Source organism: Artibeus jamaicensis, unplaced genomic scaffold (genome assembly GCF_021234435.1).
Source record: "Artibeus jamaicensis isolate MK-2021 breed Jamaican fruit bat unplaced genomic scaffold, CSHL_Jam_final contig_384, whole genome shotgun sequence".
NCBI lineage: Eukaryota > Metazoa > Chordata > Mammalia > Chiroptera > Phyllostomidae > Artibeus > Artibeus jamaicensis.
Genome location: NW_026521810.1, coordinates 1,611,669 through 1,630,301, shown reverse-complemented (window position 1 = coordinate 1,630,301; position 18,633 = coordinate 1,611,669). Strand labels below are relative to the sequence as shown.

Here is an 18,633-nt window from a genome sequence, read left to right as displayed (position 1 = left end):
TTTAAGAGGGTAATGTTCATAAGAATTCAAGGAATACAAAATAAAATGAACGTGTCTAAAAATACATTGCATACGAAATTTGAAAAAAGTATGGATAGTAGCAAACATAGATATGGTGAGCACAAGTTTCTTTACTGGCATACACCAAAGGAGACAAACTACCCTTCCTCTTTCCTGCATAATTGGCAGGTGTTAAATGATAACAGCATCATTCTTCTGAGCCAGGACTTTGCCTCAGAATCCTTGTGAACCCAGTGCTTCCAGGTAGTCAGTATCTACAAGACAACACTGACATGAAAATCTATGTTGGTGATTTTCAGTCAAGGTTACTAAACAAAAAACCTCAAACTTCTATGTTGAGGCAGATTTCAATTATAAACACTCTAGTCTTGTGGTCTCCAAGGCCTCCCATAGTCAGCTCCCCTCTTTTCTATGGGGTTGAGGAGACCCTGAGTCCTCTGTAGCAATTAATTGTACTCATAGAGGATATATCATAGAGGAATGCTTATCCATGAATATCAGCTCATACATAGAGAAATTTCCATAGCAGCATTATTTATGAATAGCTCCAAACTGAAAACAACTCAAATAATGACATATTTATAGTACAGTAGATAAACTGTGATTTAGTTATTCAATAGAATAAGATTCAGCAATAAAATGAACTATAGCTACATGCTACATCACTGATGCAGCAATGAATCCCATACACCTAAGAAGCAACACATAAAAGAAAACATACTATATAATTCTCTTTCATATAAAGTTCAAAATCAGTCCAGTAAGCAGCTGGAAGTGCAGGGCTGCCCCATAGGATAGTTGGAGATGTGGAATCACACCTGCACAAAAATGACAGTTGAAACCATGCAAGTAGGGAAATTATCAGGGATGAGAATTCAGAAAGAGCAGCACTCAGAATCTCAAGAATGACCCGGATGTGTCAGTGAGCCTATAAAGATGCACAAAGATTGGGGGGAAATTATAAAAAATCATTTTCTATGAAGGGAAAGCCATAGAAAGAAGGAAAAATGGACAGTGGTGGCTGATGAGCCTAAGGCTTCTTCTACCTGTTGAAACCTAAGAGGGTTTCCCATGAATCCAGCTGAGGAGAGGAGGTGCTGCATGATCACTTACAGTTAAAGCAGCTGGGGACAGAGTGACCCTGGCTTCCAGGTCATAGAAATGAAGTCAGGGCTGCAAGTTACTGTGGAGATATCCCAATTCATTGCTATCAGAAGAGAAATGATGGACACTCATGAGGTCAGGAACTTGGCAAGGGAAAAGGCACATTTGATAGCTCCGTACATCACCCACTCCACTAATGCTTTATGTTAAGTTCTAGAAAAACATTTCTGGTAGGACTTTAGGTAGATATATGCAAACATGGGTTTAACTGATTATTCAGAAATACTGGCAAAACCAAGCCCTCTCTCCTGCATGGTAGGTAGCTAAGAAAAAAAAGATGATATTAATAGAATCAAGGAAGAAAAACTGTCTTGGTAAGCCACATGTCAACATTCTACAAGGTGCTTCCTATATTTCCATTGATACATTAGGAATTTAAAGCTGTTCTCCAGATTATGATTATATCCATCACTATCTACCCTCTGGTTCCATTACCTGCAATGAATATTCAATGTACTCTGCACAAGGTTAAGAGAGCAATTTGTGCATATATATTCAGTTTAAAGGCCTTTTTCTTAATATCAGAATTCAGCCTTTACAGAAATTTTACAAATTTATAGGAATAAAATGTATATAAACATTTTATTTTCATATGAAATTATTTATAATAATCTAAAAGCACAAATCACAAGCACATGATTATAATTGTTGAGTAACCAGGTTTAATAAAGGAACAATTCTGTTTTCAAGAACTTTGATGCATAAGACATCACTGTATACTCATATGGCACTTTCAAAGCATACTTCATTGCAGTACCCCCTTGATTGCAAGAGTGTTATCACATATGACATTAGCTCTTCCCTAGATTTCATAGTGAGTTTGTTGGTTTGCTACCACTCTGTTGTCTCACGCCAAACATGTAAGATCTTTTATCTTTCATATGTCTTTTCTTGACATCGTTTTGAACACTCTGAATAGTATTTAACCCACAGGAACATTACCTGGGGGTTTTAAAATAAAGTATGCTGCAGACACACCAGCATGGCATGTGAAAGGATGGTCATAATCTTCCATTTTCACTTCTAGAAAGGTTATGTTCACTGTGTAAAAATTACGTTCCTGAAAAGAAATGTGGGTTCTGTAAAAAAAAAGTCAATCATTAATACGTAAGTCATATTTTACCCAATATATTTTATAATCTTTAGTCTGGAGAATAAAGTTCTTTTGTACAGACACTGTAGACCATCATTTTATGTTATGAATACTTCACTGAGTGTCTCAGTGAGGTGTGTGTATTGTGTAGTTCCCAATTTGCATAATCTTTGGGATAATGTGACAAGGAAGCATGGTTCTGTTAATTATACAAAAAGTGAGGACACAAATGTTCTGGTGGCCCCTTGTAGTATAGTAGGTGAGTGTTCTAGTAACCCATCTGTATCAGTGCACCAGCTGGTAATGTGAGAGGCTGCGTTCAGCTTCAGTGAAATTTTTGGAGACTCATTCAATTCATTTGCCCATTTCATGATGGGTAATTTAGGAGCACACCTGTGCATACCATGCTGAGTGTTTAGCAGTTTTTGACCAAAAGTGGCATGACCCCTGTGTCCCACCTTCCCTATTCACATGATCTCGCCCTGAGTGACTTGTTTCCCCAGATGAAAAAAAAAAAGTCCTCAAAGAAAATGTTTTGCCTATGTGGAAAATGTGAAACAAAAACAGTGGGAGCAATAAAAGGCATCAAAATCAACAAGTTCAAAAACTGTTTTGAGCAGCGGAAAAAAATATCAATAGGTGTATTGTATCAAATGAAGAGTGCTTTGAACGTGACTGAAATTTAAACATGTAAGAATAAATACAATTCTTTATAAATAAATTCCCCCCCTCATAGACACCATCCTCAGCCCTAAAGGACATTCTGTTCTCCCTGTCTACTCATCCTAATTTAGCTACACTGCAAGGCCCAACCGAAGTTCTGCCCTCTGACTTAATGAGTCTTGTTTCACACCACTCAATTCATATAATCATAAAAGAGGTTCATACACTCTATCTGCTAATGATTATGCACCCCTCTCTCTGCCCTCTCTCCAAGACAGAGAGGGGTGCATAATCCCTGTTTTGCAATTTAAGCTCTGGAGTTCTATGGTTCATCATATGACTAACAGGGAATGTGATCAGTTTCAAGTAGCAGCTGACAAAAACTTATCTTGTTGAATATAGGCCAATACTTCACACTTTGCTTTATCACAAATTACAATTTAAGAGGGATTGATAATCTGAGCATCTTGCACTTCTTTGCAGCAGTTGCTTGCTCACACATCACACTGAGATCCTTGAAAGACAAACCCAAAAGTAGTAATGAGGAGGAAGTGGGAACCACCTAAAAAAGCAGTACTAACACCAAATCACTTAAATGGAAAAAAGGTTGCTAGCTTTCAGAGAAGCCAGAAAAACACTTACTCAATTCCTTCATGGACTCGTTTGGAATCTTTGTAGTAAATATCCACCAATGTGCTATTGACTCTCCAACATCGTAGATTTGTATTATCCCTTGTGTCAGTTATGTTGCAGTCCACAATAAGGGTAGAGCCTATAAAAATCAAATTCACAAAAATTAAATAAAAATTCTACCAAAAGTGGCCTGGTTAATAAATACATCTTGTTTTTGAGCCTTGATTGCCTTTTCATTACCAAAAATATACTCCTAAGGTCAATGTTCATCTACCTTATTGGACAGAGATAACAAGGGACATGTGACCTTGCAGCCTTACCAGTTTTCTTCTATACAGATGTTTGCATTTTCTATGCTAGTCTAATTTTTTTTGTGAGTTCTTCCACTGATTTTGTGTTTCACAGGTACATCATTCTAATGTTAAATAAATTTTGTCTTTATCTTTAAATTATCAAAAATGTATTTTGTGTCTGATATGAGGTAAAAAATTAACTACATATTCTTCAAATTTAGCAAGTTATACCAACACTACATATAATACTATATTTCCCTTTCCCCAGTTATGTCACTTTCCCCATTATATATGATTATTTCAGGCATATAAAAATGCTTTTAGCTTTTAGGTGGATTTTATATTGGAATACCTTACTGAAGAATTGCTAGTGATGATAGTTTTTTGGAGAATTTTCTTAGAGTTTCCAAGTAGATATACATAGGTCATTTTAAATAATTATATGTCTACCTTCCTCTTTCAAGGCTTACATCTCTTGTTTCTTTATTGTCTAAATACATTGGCTAGAGTTTTCAAAGACAGGAAGGGCAAACGAAGTTAATTAAGAGAGTTAATAACAGGAATACTTATCTTTTCTAAGTGTTTATGAAATACATTAGAGAAATCACATGGTGAATGATATGTAGACAAATATCCTCTATTATGAAAATTATTATTTCCTTGAAAGTTTACAAGATCTTTACTAAAACATGTGGGTCCAAATCCTTTAAAGCAGATTTCATCTACTTTCCACTTATTGCTTTCTAATCTTTCTCATTTCTTTTTTTTTTTTTTTTTAGAATTCCTATACTTTGGGGGGATTATATTTGCTGGAGGTTTCTCTATCTTCTCTTTTTATTCCCATGCCCCTAACCCTCAACACCCTGCCCCAAGCCCTTCTATCCCAGAGCCAACTTTGAAACTTGTCATTTAATAAATTCATTTTTTGAACTTTTGTTATTTTCTTCTATAGTTATTTAGTTGCCTTTTTAAAACAAGTTGTTGTTCAATTAAAGTTGTCCCAATTTTCCCCCCTTGCTCTCCCTTGCCCTATCCACCCCCACTCCCCTTCCTCCCTCCCACACTGAATTCTCACCCTGTTGTCCATGTCCATGAGTTCTTTATACTGGGAACCTTTAGTTAAAGTTCCTTGACTTGACCCTTCCCCTTCTTCCCCACCCCATCTTCATCCCCCTTCCCCCTCCCCTCTGTTCACTGTCAGTTTATTCCTTATTTACATGTTTCTGGTTCTATTTTGCTCATTTGTTTGTTTTATTCATTAGGTTCCGCTAATAGGTGAGATCATATGGTATTTGGTCTTTTGCCATCTGGCTAATTTCACTTAGTGTAATACTCTCCAGTTCCATCCATGCTGTTGCAAAGGGTAGAAGTTCCTTCTTTCTGCTGGGTAGTATTCCATTGCATGAATGTGCCACACTTTTTGGTACACTCATTTACCATTGGGTACTTAGCATGTTTCCAGCACTTGGCAATTGTAAATTGTGCTGCTATGAACATTGAGATACATAGGTTCTTTTGAATGGTAATTCAGGATTCTCAGGGTATAATCCCAGCAGTGGAATCGCTGAATCAAAAAGCAGTTCCACTTTTAGTTTTCTGAGGAAATTCCATACTGTTTACCACAGTGGCTTTTTTAAAAATAGAGTTAAATGGTTATTTTATGCACTTTAATTATTTCTACACTTACTAAAAATGATGATATTTATAGTTTAGCCTTGTTCACATTCCATGAAGCTTGACATGATTTCACTGCCATTATTTTCTAAATAATCTGTAACTATGGTTTTGAATTAAATCTAACCAGCAAAGCAAATAATTAGAATACATATTTATTGTTGCTTAATTTTTTAAATTAGTTAATTTTATTTTTGTGGAGTTTATTATTTTAACTTTAGTTGTAAATTTCTAGACTTACTGCACTGTGATTGCACCATATGGTCTGTTTAATTTCCTCTTTAGGTACTCTGAGTTTTTTCACAGTTATTTATCATTGTGATTTATTTAATATATTATTCTCATTATATTACTATGATCATTTATTTTGGAGAGAGAGACAAAGGTAGCAAAAGTGAGAGGGAGAAATATTAATTTGTTGTTTCACTTATTTATGCGTTCATTGGTTGATTCTTGTATGTGCTCTGACCAGAGATTGAACCCAAAACCTTGGTATATTGGGATGACACTAACCAACTGAGCTACTGGCTGGGGCTTATTACTAGAATCTTTTAGATCCTTAATTGACTAAGAAATTTGTCAAATCCAAAGTATGTTAAAATCTCCCATTATAAGTTTTTTTATATATGAGAGCTTTAGCTTCAAATGTTCTGATGTACTGCTATTTGACATTTATATATATTTTTTATTTTGGGAGGTATTGTAATTTTATTAGTATCAAATAATTCAATTTGTCATATAATTTTTGGCATTGAAAGATATTTATCAGATTGAAAGATTAATGTTGCCAATCTGATTTCTTTAATGTTTCAAGACATAGTATGCTTATGAATTTATATTTAATTTTTTAGGTCACATATTTTTAGTTCTGATTCTTTTGAGAACAGAATGAATCAGATTTTAATATTTGACTCAACCTGAGAATGTGTTTAATTTGCATTTTTTCTTCAGAAAGTACTCAACATCTTTTTATTTTACTAGTGATTAACTTTAAAATTTAAAAAATAATTCGAGCTCTTTCTTTTCCACTTAGATCACAAACTGAGGCAATGTTTACCGATACCTTCCTATGTAAAATAAGTAATATAACAAGATAACTCTCCCTACTTTTTAAATATACTTTCCAGTGCAAGATTATATAATTCAGAATTCTTGACCAACAGTAGTAGTTCTATATTATGTATCATCACTTTCAGGACTTATTTTTACATTTTCATTGCTTTTGCATAAACAGATTTACAGTAATCATTTAGACCAGCAATTTTCAACATTTTCATCTCATGGTACACATACACTGATTACTAAAATTTTGCCCCACACTAGAAAATATACTTTTTGCTGATCTGACAAAAATAGGTATAATTTTGATTCATTCACATAGACCCGTGTTGGCTGTTGTCATTTTCTTACTTGACAAGTAAAAGTGCCCCTGATTCAATAGTCAGCTATTTCATGTTTTTAAAATTCTTGCGCACACACCAGTTGAAAATCCCTGATTTAGACCCATAGTGCTCACTGGCAACCTTTCATACCACAGCTTTCCAAGGATCCAGCTCTCTATAGACTTTTTATTCTGTAGCTCTTTTGATGAGCCCAGGTACATTCAAAGCTGGAAAGTGGATATGTATAAAATTTGTCTTCATCCTTGAAATTTAAAAAATTCACTAGGATATGTGTTCATATTTATTTTTACTCTTAGTGATTTCATTGGCTTTCATAACTTTACTCACCAAGTTGTGCTTCGATTGTATTGTTTGTTGGATAAGTTATTTTAGGGATTATTCCTCCATGTCCAACATTTTCTGCTAAGAAATCATACTCATATGACATTGCATTAGAATCACAATACATTCCCAACTACTTTAATAATAGTGTAAAACAAACAAACCAAAACATGGCACAGAGAAGCCCTTCAAAAAAACATTTCTCAAGAAAAAAGTGGACGCATGGTGTGACAAAATATCCACCACTAACTAAATACCTATTCTTGGCCAGGTACCCTAGTAGCTACTCTGCATACATGATCAAAATTTTCATAAATAAACCAAGAGTTTTGTGGGGTTTTTTTCCAATTATAGTTGACCAGGAGTTTTGACTATTCTGTTTTCCAAGATGAGAAAATTAAACTGCTCATGCCCTTTTGCCTCACTCTTTCTACCTTTTGACTCTATTAATGACAAGCTTGAGAGCCTGCTAACCTTCAGGAAAATCAAGATAAAGAATCACTTCTTTTTAAGTCGAAATTGTCTCACACGGGGCAGAGCTGAGAGGAAGTTCTGTAATTAGTACACACATACTTACTGACATTCACAGTAATTCTATGTAAAACCGTGTATGGTTTTCCTGCATGAGTCAGTCTGGCTTCACACAAATAGTTCCCTCTGTCCTCTGCCGAGACATTGCTCACTGACAGCTTTCTTTTTTTTTCCCAATAAGCAAAACGCTCTCCTTTAATCTCTTTACAGTCCTAAAGAAAAGTTCAAAGAGCATTTTGAGTATCAGTTATATTCCTAATTGACACCATCTCATAAACTGTGAGGGGATACAAGAAACCAATGTGGTCCTTAGGTCCCTGGACATTAAGTAGTTTATTATCTAACTGATATATATGTACAGAAGAGTTGACAGAGAATATTTATTTTTTTTTAGAGAGAGAGAAATAAATAGAGGGAGAGAAACAATGATGTGTGTTTGACTCTTGCCATATTAATGTTTAGGGCATGTGTCCTGACTGGGAATCAAACTGGCAACCTTCAGCTCGTAAATCGGCACTTAATCCACTCACCCTCACCAGCCAGGGTGACAGAGAATATTTAACAGGCTAAACTATATTTGCAAATCAGGCAATTCTTACAAATATTTCAGAGTTCAAAGAAAAAATAACATTAGAAACTGGAAAATACTTTTAACTGAATGATAAGAATATAATATATCAAAAGTATAAAGCAGCTTAAACTGACTTTAAAGGGAAATTGCAACTTTAAGGCATATAATTAATGACCAAAAATCCTTTTCATAAACTTATTAACGTAACAGCAAATTAAAACCAAAACTAAAAATAGAGGGGGAAACCTGGATAAGAGCAGAAATTAATAAAGCAGAAAACTAATGAGAGATAGCAACTTCAAAATTAGCACTTTGAAGAAACTCTTCAAGTTGATAAAGCCCTGGCAAATGTAATCAACAAAGAGAGAGAAAGAGAGCGAGAAATGGAAATATATGACTCCAGATGCGAAAATGAAGACATCACTACAGATCCTACAAACATTAAAAAGGGAGTGAGAGTATATTATGAACAAGTTTAGCCCAATAATTTAAAAATTATGTACATAAGACAAAAATTTCTAAACAAGCTCAATGTGTTAAATCTGCTTTAAGAAGATACAGGAAATCTGAGTAATCCTATAATTAAGGACACTGACTGTAATTGAAAACCCTTCCCTCAAAGAAATTCTCATTCTACATAATTTTACTACTAAATCCTAAAAGCATGTGAAAGAGCCCTGACAGGTGTGGTTCAGTTGGTTGAGTATTATTCTGCAAAGCAAAAGGTTGCTGGTTTAATTCCAGTTCGGGGCATATGCCTGGTTTGCAGGTTAGGTCCCAGTTTGTACATGTTGAGGTCCCCATCCAGGTGCATGTGAGAGGCAATTGATCCAATTGATGTTTCTCTCCCTCTTTTTCTCCCCCCCCTTCCCTCTCTCTAAATATAAATAAGTAAAAATCTTTTTTAAATAAATAAAATAAAAACACGTACAAGAAGAAATAAAATCAATCTGAAACATTTCTAGAAGAAAGTGAGTGTTACTTCCCAATTTATTTTATAAGGTCAGCATATCCTTTATAACGAAATCTGACAAGGGCAAAGCAAGAAACACAAATTACAGACCAATCTCTTTATGATTTGGATGAAAAAAATACTACACAAAATATTACTAAGCCAAATCTGGCAATGTATAAAAAGAGTTACACATCAGTATAGGTTATTCTAGTAATGCACCATGGGTATAACATTCACAAGAGTGTAAATATAATCAGTTTGTAAAATTTAACATCCATTCATAAAATTTCAAACAAACTAGGACAGTTTCCTCAAACTGCTAAAGGCCATTTAACCCTAAAACAAACATCTCACTTAATGGGAAAATATTAAAAGCTTTTTTTAATTATTAGTGTCATTTTTCCTTTTTTTAATTTTTATTTTATTGATTATGCCATTACAGTTATTCTATTCTCCCCTTCATTACTCTCCACCCTGCACCCCCCACCCCTACCATTCCTTCCCTTTAGTTTATGACCATGTGTCTCAAGTTCTTTGGATTCTATATTTCCCATACTATTCTTGCCCTCCCCCTATCTATTTTCTACCTACCGTCTGTGCTACTTATTTTCTGTACCTTCTCCCCCCTTCTCCCCCCACTCCCCTGTTGCTAACCCTCCTTGAGATCTTCATTTGTATGGTTCTGCTCCTGATCTAGCTGTACTTTTAGCTTGCTTTTGTTTTAGATGTGGTTGTTAGTAACTCTGCATTTGCTGTCCTTTCACTGTTCATATTTTTCATCTTCTTTTTCTTAGATAAGTCCCTTTAACATTTCATATAATAAAGGCTTGGTGATGATGAACTCCTTGAATTTGATATTATCTGAGAAGCACTTTATCTGCCCTTCCATTCTAAATGAGCAGAGATGGCCGCCATTTCCCAGCTCCGACCCTGCCCCCACATACAGCCTCACAATTCAGCGACCTGAGCCACCCTACCCTGGTGAACACCTCAGGCTTCGCTCCTCAACCAGCAGCGGGAAGCAGGAGAGGGGGACGCCATTTCCCCACTCTGACCCTGCCACCACATACAGCATCACAACCCAGCGACCCCACCCTGGAGACCCCACCCCACCCCTAAGGCTCTGCTCCTCATACTTAATGGGTGAGAACAGACCAAAAATGGCTCAAGAAGATCTCAAAGCCCCAGAGCCCATAAATCTAAGCAATGAAGAAATAGCCAAACTTTCAGATGCACAGTTCAAAACACTGGTCATCAGGATGCTCACAGAACTGGTTGATTTTAGTCACAAATTAGAGGAACATATGAAGGCTAAACTAATTGAAATGAATGGCAATGCACAGGAAACCAATAGTAATGGAAAGGAAACTGAGACTCAAATCAAAGGAGTGGACAAAATGGAGGATAAAAATGACCAACCAGAAAAGAATGAAGAAACAAGAATTCAAAAAAATGAGGAGAGACTTAGGAACCTCCAGGACATCTTTAAATGCTCCAACATCTGAATTATAGGGGTACCAGAAGGGGGAAAGGAACAGCCACAAGTGGAAAACTTATTTGAACAAATAATAAAGGAGAATTTCCCCAATCTGGCAAAGGCAATAGACTTCCAGGAAATCCAGGAAGCTCAGGGTCCCAGCAACGGGAGGCAGCAGTAAAAACTTTTTTTGATATAATGACACAAAGATGCCATTTTTGCCTCTTATGGATTGGTGATAGCACTATAGGATATTAATAACAATGGGATGGTAATAACTTCTAGATCATTGTGAAGGTCCTAGCCAGTGCAATGGTGATGAAAGAAAACATCAATGTTACAAAGATAGAAAAGCAATAAATAAAACTGTTGTTAATCTACAAACAACATGATTATGTATGATGTACAAAAATCTATAGATCCATTATTAAAATGGACAGATGAAGTCACCAAGATTGTAAGATAAAAGAACAATAAACAGAATATTAATATATAAAACCATCCATTTCAGAAACATCAGAAAACATCCATTTTCTAAAAATATATTTAACATAAAACATACAGGATATCTACACAAAAGTATTATACAACATTGTTGTGAGAACTTAGAGAAAACCAAATGTAGGGATATACCATGCTTATCATTTAAAAGATTCAAAATTTTAAAGACACCAATCCAAAAACAAATGAAAAAGAAAAAAACCTCACCTACTGGCAAATGTACATTTAAAGACAGGAATAAGGCATTCATTGCTATATTTTTACATATTTTTGTGCAAAAGGAAAATGGAAACAAACTAAATGAATGTGAAACATAGTAAAGAGGATCAACAAAGCCAAAAAGAATGGTTTTTTTAAACAAGTGATAGAAGTGACACAACTGGCAAACTGAGAGAAAGTGTAATAGGTATTAAAAGATGAACCTTGTTGCAGAAGCAGATATTTAAAGAGAACATAAATAATCCCATGCCAGAGTATTAAGGAAATGGACAATTTCCTTGAAAACAAAATTTTACCCAAATTAATTCAAGAAGAAATAATAAATTTGTATATTCCTACCACCGTTAAAGAATTTGCATTAATATATGAAAACCTTTCCACAAAGCAAACTCCTGACCTAGATGGTTGTACTAGCAAGTGCTAGCAAACAGCATTGTGGAAAAATAATCCCAACTCTAAATAACTAGCCAGTGCTCCCCCGTACCAAGGATTCTGTCTTATACATTAATATATGCCAGTAGAGTCAAGAAAAAAAGAATCTCTGAAGGTGAAGACAGAGAATGCAGAAAGATGAGTATAGGATTCCATTTGTTTAAGAAAGAAAGAAGTAAGGTGTAGAGTATCATTTGTTTATACAGCATTATATAAAGAAGACACAAAGAAAGCAGGAAACTAATAAGGTAGCTACATGTTAGGGAAGGTGCCATGAGCCCAACCAGGACAAATATGGTTCAAGAGTGGAAAGGAGACTTTCCAGGGGTGACTTTTTATACTTTGTGGTTATTGACTGATGTGCATGCAGTGCTCATTCAAACTAATTAATCTGTTAGGGAACAAAATAGCCAAGTATAGTCTAAACAATAAGGATAATAGTGGGGAGGTAGTAGATACAAATGATAAAATATTACAAAGCTATAATTGTTGGGAACAACAGCTTCTGCTTAGTTTCAGAAGCTGTAACCCCCAAGGCTAAGGCTGAGTGAGCAACCTTCAGACCATAAGCCACTAAGGAGACAAAGCTTATCTCCCTGGCAGGGGTGCCAACTCTGCTCCTTTTATTTCACCCTGCCTGGCCCTCAATGCTTGAACAGTTAGCCAATGATGGGTAAGATTCCTCAAGGGAGGGATGACCTAAGATAGGCACAATCATGGGGGCACCAGGGAAGGACTTGGGGGGACTACAGTAAAAGGGGGTGATGGACCCTCACCCCTCCACTTTGACATAGCCTGAATCCTCATTCTGTCTGCAAGAAGTCTCCTTATCTCTTGGCTGCCTTACTTCCCCTGCCTGACTTAAGCCTGAAACAACGACAGAGGGCAGTACAGCCCTGTGCTGGAAAGGGCAGGTTCCTGGGGCCATCAGATCTAAGAAAGAATATAGAAAATTCTGTGAAATCTGCTTTACTAAGAATGCTCTCAATTAAATGACAAGGGTCCAAGCAGAAAATGACTTTGTTTTCCAAAGTTTTGTAGCCCTTTAGCCCACAGACCCTGACTCAGAATAAGCCCTCATAGTTCTTTGTATGCTATCTATTGTTTGATCCTTACTGCCTAACAGTGACTAATGAGCTTTACCTGTATTCCTGTGCAAAATGAACTCAATAAAAGCCCATTGAGGAAAAGGCTCTTGGCCCTTCTCCTTCGAGAGATTGGCCACCTTTCCTCCCCAAGCAGATCATGTCTTGGTAGACTTATTCTTATCCATGGTGGCCAGGGGGTCTCTTGTGGGCGGAGCCTCCCCCCACATATAATAAATATAAATTTAAAAATAAATGATTAGCAGGTAAGCTTACCCATAGCAATCAGCTATCTAACAGATCTGTCCTAGGTACACACATCTCTTTACCAATTCTGCCTTAAAAAATACAACTTAAATTGAAAAAACAAGTGGATTTTAAATAAGAGGAGAAAAAATATTAATAGGATTTTTTTACCTTATACCACTTTACTGAATCCAAATCACAACTCTTTGGGAAGTTCAGATGACACGTAAGACTGTCATTTTTTCCAACATGTAATATTTGCTTGTACTCATCTGATAAATTCACTTGACTCTTTTCAGAAACACACTTGATTTCACTAAACACAGTTAGGTTTATGTGTATTCGGTGACACATATTTGTATTACTGTAAGAAAATGACAGGTTAAAACCTCATAAACTCAAACAATCATGAAACCAAATGATTCTGTTTATCTTCAGCTATGTCCAAATCATCTTCAAGGTACTGTACAAACTCTCTACCTCACACAAAATGGTACATGTCTCACAAATCATTAATTACAAAAGGAAAAAAGTATTTATATAGCAGAAACACTAAATAACACTTTGACCAAGCGATTAGAATGAATATCACCAATGAGGGGCAAATGTTCCTCTGAGTGTTTTCTGAAGAGGACATAACTTTCATAGTATTTCAACCAAGGAGGCTCATGGAGAAATAGCTGCCAAACTCAAATTAAGGGATATAATGTAAAATAATTTGCCTGTACTCCTTCAAAATGTCAATGTCATGAAAAACAGACTGAAGAACTGTTCCATGTGAAAGTTTAAAAGTGCATGGCAACCAAAGGCAATGCTTGATCTTGAGTTAAATCCTCTGCTAGAAAAAAAAATATTTATATTGGTCATCACTAAGACTATTGATGAAATTATAATATGGATTGAGGATTAGGTTAAAAATATTGTATGACAGTAAAATTTTCTGAATGTTTTAATGATGCTGTGATTATGTAAGAAAATATTCTTTTTGATAGGAATACACATTGATATATTAAAAGGTCAAGAGACATGATACAAACAACTCAAATGATTTGGGAAAATGACTTAGAAAAATATTTGGTATAATATATATATATATATATGGAGAAAATAATGTAAATGTGGCAAAATATTAATTAGTGGGGCACTCTAGATAAAGAATAGATAAGAATCTCTATACCATTCTTACAAATTTTATGTAAACTTGAAATTATTTCACAGTAAAAATATACAGTTAAATAAATATATCATATCTATATGTTAAAATTTTATGAAAATTCATATTTATTTTTTCCCATAATAGGCAATAATTACATTTACTTTTTATGAAAGATGATTTTCCCCACTTCACAGCTTCCATATTTAAATATTTTAAATCCAGTCTAGATTTCCAGATGAAAGTTATGTAATATACTGTCTCCAACTCTAGTTAATTTGCAGCCAAGAGTAAAAATGGGAGAGCAGGCCTTCATAAGATGTCAGCAGCTTGATCCATGCAGCAAGTGAAATTGTGGAAAGAAGCCAGGCAAATGGGCTAAATGCCACTTCTACTTGTGTACCACTAAGTAATTTTGGCCCTCAAGTAAACCTGACATATGAAAATGAGGAATCTAGTATGAATCAGAGCGGGACACAGGCCATCCTAGGGCATAGAAAGAGAACAAGAGAGAATGCAACTTCATTTCTGGGGTACTTTCTTTACATATGATCTCAGCTTTTTCGCTTCAACCCTATCAAGCCATATGACTTCCACTATGCAGATAAGAAACCAAGTCTGAGAGAGGTCAAATAATCTGTTAAAGTCAGGAACATTAGTAAGGAAAAGTAACAAAATTGGGGCCCTCAGGCAAAATTTGATCCACAGATATGTTTTATTTGAGCCACACACAAAAAGTTCATTAAAAGGTTACACACACATGCATACACACAAACTAATTTCCAGGTTTTCCTGAAAAACTAGAAAATTTACTTGAGCTAAATAGACGGCTGCCTTTGGTGGGGCATGTTTTCCAGTTCACCACAGTCCCCACCAGTCTCAGTTGTCTCCCACCAGACCTGTGTCATTCATTTATACATTATTACTTTCTATTGCAAGAGTTAGCTTTAGGTTTGGAACATACTTAGTGCTTATACTTAGTGCTTAGTCACTGTTAAATTTACATAATAGATGCCTTACAAAAAAGTGTTCAAATGAAGCTTATTCCTATCTGGATGTGCCACTTATCACAAAAAAACTTCTGGCATTCCAAGAAAGGAAGCAGCGGCAATGATATTGGGATACAGGATTTTTGTAAGCTGGTCTGGCTGTGGCATCACTTCCATGGAAAAAGCTACATTTCATATTCCAACAACTGATTACAGATCTGTTTGGTTTTAAAATGTGTTCATTGAAAATTTTCTTATAACAATAATAAAACTACATTTTATTCTTCTCATTGAGTTTTCTATACTTAATAATTTATTAAGAAATTTTCTAAAATAATTATGTACATATAATTATTATATATATATATATATATATATATATATATATATATATATATATATATATATGAGACAGAGAAAGGGAGCGTTATTTCTATTTCAAGTGAGGAACTTACTTTATAATACATTGGTAGATTCCAGAGTCCTCCCTTTCCAGGGGTAAAAACAAAATCCAGTTTTGATCCTGGTAAATTCTAGTCTGCATGTTTTTGGATACTGGGATTTTGCTAGGATATTTATACCAAGTTACATGTGCTTTCCCAGATGTTAGCGGAGGGTACGTGCAATTAAAAGCAAAAGGCTGATTTACTGAAGATGTCTCATTTTGCACACTAATGTCCCGACATTCATCTAAGAAATGAAAAGGAAAAATAATAATGAAAAAGAAATTTAATGTTTATTTATTAATAGTTTTAACAAACCTCTCAATTTTCTAGCCAGTTTTATTTGAGAGATTTTTTAGTGTGGGAGTTACCTAAAAAAAAAAAAAAAAAAAAAGTCTGTTGATCTAAAAGCATCAAAGTCCTTCCAGTGTCCATAGGACTGAATTTACTGTTTGCTCCTCAGTCATTTTTAGCATCTAGAACCACTGATTCCCTTTTCCTTTCCACTCTAAGATGCTTCATTCTTTCATCCTCCTGGGTCAGAGGAAATGTTCCTTCTCAGCCTTAATTGTCACGTTTTCCTTTTGTTCTGCCTCTCAGGTATTTCACTCTGTCTTAAATAAAAGGTGTATAAAATGTGTATCTCATCCCAAAACGCATTGTTTAAAAATCCGCTCACTTTAGAGTCCATTTTTCACCTAGTTTCTTTCTTGGAAGAAATTAGTCTTTTCATGGTTTCTTTGCTTTTATTCTAGGTCATAAAATGAATCTGTCATGTAAAAGATCCATTTGAGCCATTTAACTCAATTTGCCTCATCCTCCTTCTCGCCAAAGTCACCTCAAAGCTCAAAGGTGACATCTGGGGCTGAGCATCAGACACTTGGAAATGAAACCGCCATTTACAGAATTCTGCCTGGTCCACTGGGAGAGTGTAATCAGCAAGGCTCAGAGTCCCAGGGAACCCCGCCTAGGTCTGCACAGAAGGCTCACACAGAGCAACAAGGAGGTTCTTGGGTGAGGCGGACCCCTGAGAACCGAGGACAAACCCAACATACCAGCTCTGATCCAAGGGGGAAGAGCTATGGACACACAGCACAGCAGCAGGGATACCGTCTCCATATCAGGCTGCTAAGGAAGAAAGAAGAGGGTCGGAGGGGAAGAAGCAGGGACCTGATCCTGTGACCTCTGAACCTCAGACACCTCAAGTCAGGCCACTGACTTTCTATTCTTCGCGGGGAACCCTCTAATCTTGGCCCTACATTTTCCCAGAAGTACCCTCAAAGATGGCTCCCTCTCCTTCCCCCTTCCTATTCTCAGGGTCCGACCGTCGGTATCTTAGGTGGAGAGGGGTCCGTGGGTCAGCTGTGGGAGCGAAGTGGGAAAAGTCTGGGTATGGTTGTTGCCTCCTCGAGGACGCTCTCCTTCGTTTCCTCCGGGGACGCGCCGACATCCCCTTCTGCCATCTGGCACAGCGAAGCAGAATCTGCAACCTGCGCCTTGAGAGAGGCGCTCCTCCCTGCCCGCTTCAGCCGAGGCCCCTGGTCCCTGTCGTGCATTGCACTTAGCCTACTCCCCTGCATGTCCCTGACCTCAGGATCCACAGGGTGGGTGGGCTAAACCAACACTCCGAATACCTGCTCACCAGGAAGAAGCCAACTTAAGTCTCCCTGGCAAAGGCCGGCAGGAAAAAAGGGAGCCAGACGGAGTGCGGGCTGGACTGGAAGGTAGATGCAAGCTCCACCCCTTCTCCTAGAGATAGCATCTGCTCCCCCAGGGTCTCCACTGCGGTCAGGAGACGCCCCGGAGTCCCAGTCTCTGGCCTCCGGGTCGCTCATATTTTTGCCACCTTTTCCCCTGCACACCTACCGTCTGCGCCCACCTGCGAGTGGCTCCACCACGGACTCCCGGCCGCGTGCTACCCCTGGGACAAGATCTGAGTGTGCAAGAGTTCTGATCTGACACCCAGGGACTGAACCTTGTGTTGTATTTTCACATCAGGCTGTTTCTTTGCCACTGTGGGCGGGGCAGGCTTACCTTCCCCAAGGGAAGTGTACAAAGGAACGTGGCATCAACCTAGGAAGTGGTCTGAAAGCTTGTTGCCTAATTTTCTGGCAGCTCACTGGTAATTCCTGATTAAGTCTATTCTGAATTGTCCTTGTAAATGAATTATTCATTCCTTTCCAAACCTCACTTGAGCAGTAATTACATGCCCTGCATTGGCCTATATCCAACTCCCCAAAAGTAGACCATCCAAATGGCTTGTAAGAAATATTTTGCTGCCAGAGTCAAGCTTGTTAAATATGGAAATCAGGCATTTCATGATGATACTCAAATTCCTGGACCACAAAGACCTCTTTGGTCTGAAACTTTGAAGTAGGAGGCTATCTACAGAGACCTGTTGCCCTGGCTATTAGATGACACCCCAGAGATATCTCTAATGGCACTGAGACTTAGAAGAAAATATAAATTATAATTGCCATTCAAGAGATTTTTGCTCTCTGTAAGATTTGAGACAATGAGACAGAAGCAACCATAGGATCAAGCAGAAAAATATAACAGTTACATTGTCAGCAGAACTTCCAGGGATAGGCTGGTTTGTAAATGTCCACACTGTTTCAAATTCCTTTGTTTATATGGATTTATCTGCCATAATTTACTGTATTAGAAATTAAGTGGAAGCCCTGGCTGGTGTAGCTCAGTGGATTGAGCACGGGCCTGTGAACCAGAGTATCGTGGTTCGATTCCCAGTCAGGGCACATGCCTGGG

At 36.8% G+C, this 18,633-nt stretch overlaps 1 protein-coding gene across 1 annotated transcript in view; it reads right to left on the bottom strand.

Annotated features, from left to right (window-relative positions):
* The window catches only part of IL1RL2 (interleukin 1 receptor like 2), a 32,407-nt gene extending 14,424 nt beyond the window's left edge, over positions 1-17,983 (bottom strand). Inside the window, exons 1-8 of the mRNA XM_037143403.2 lie at positions 17,502-17,983; positions 16,923-16,995; positions 15,880-16,114; positions 13,454-13,646; positions 7,843-8,008; positions 7,272-7,346; positions 3,584-3,713; positions 2,128-2,264 (exon numbers count right to left, since the gene is read on the bottom strand). Of these exons, the coding sequence (XP_036999298.2) occupies positions 2,128-2,264; positions 3,584-3,713; positions 7,272-7,346; positions 7,843-8,008; positions 13,454-13,646; positions 15,880-16,114; positions 16,923-16,995; positions 17,502-17,702 (1,210 nt within the window). The 5' untranslated portion in view covers positions 17,703-17,983. The remainder of the gene's footprint in view (positions 1-2,127; positions 2,265-3,583; positions 3,714-7,271; positions 7,347-7,842; positions 8,009-13,453; positions 13,647-15,879; positions 16,115-16,922; positions 16,996-17,501) is intronic.
* Positions 17,984-18,633: the final 650 nt, after the last annotated feature.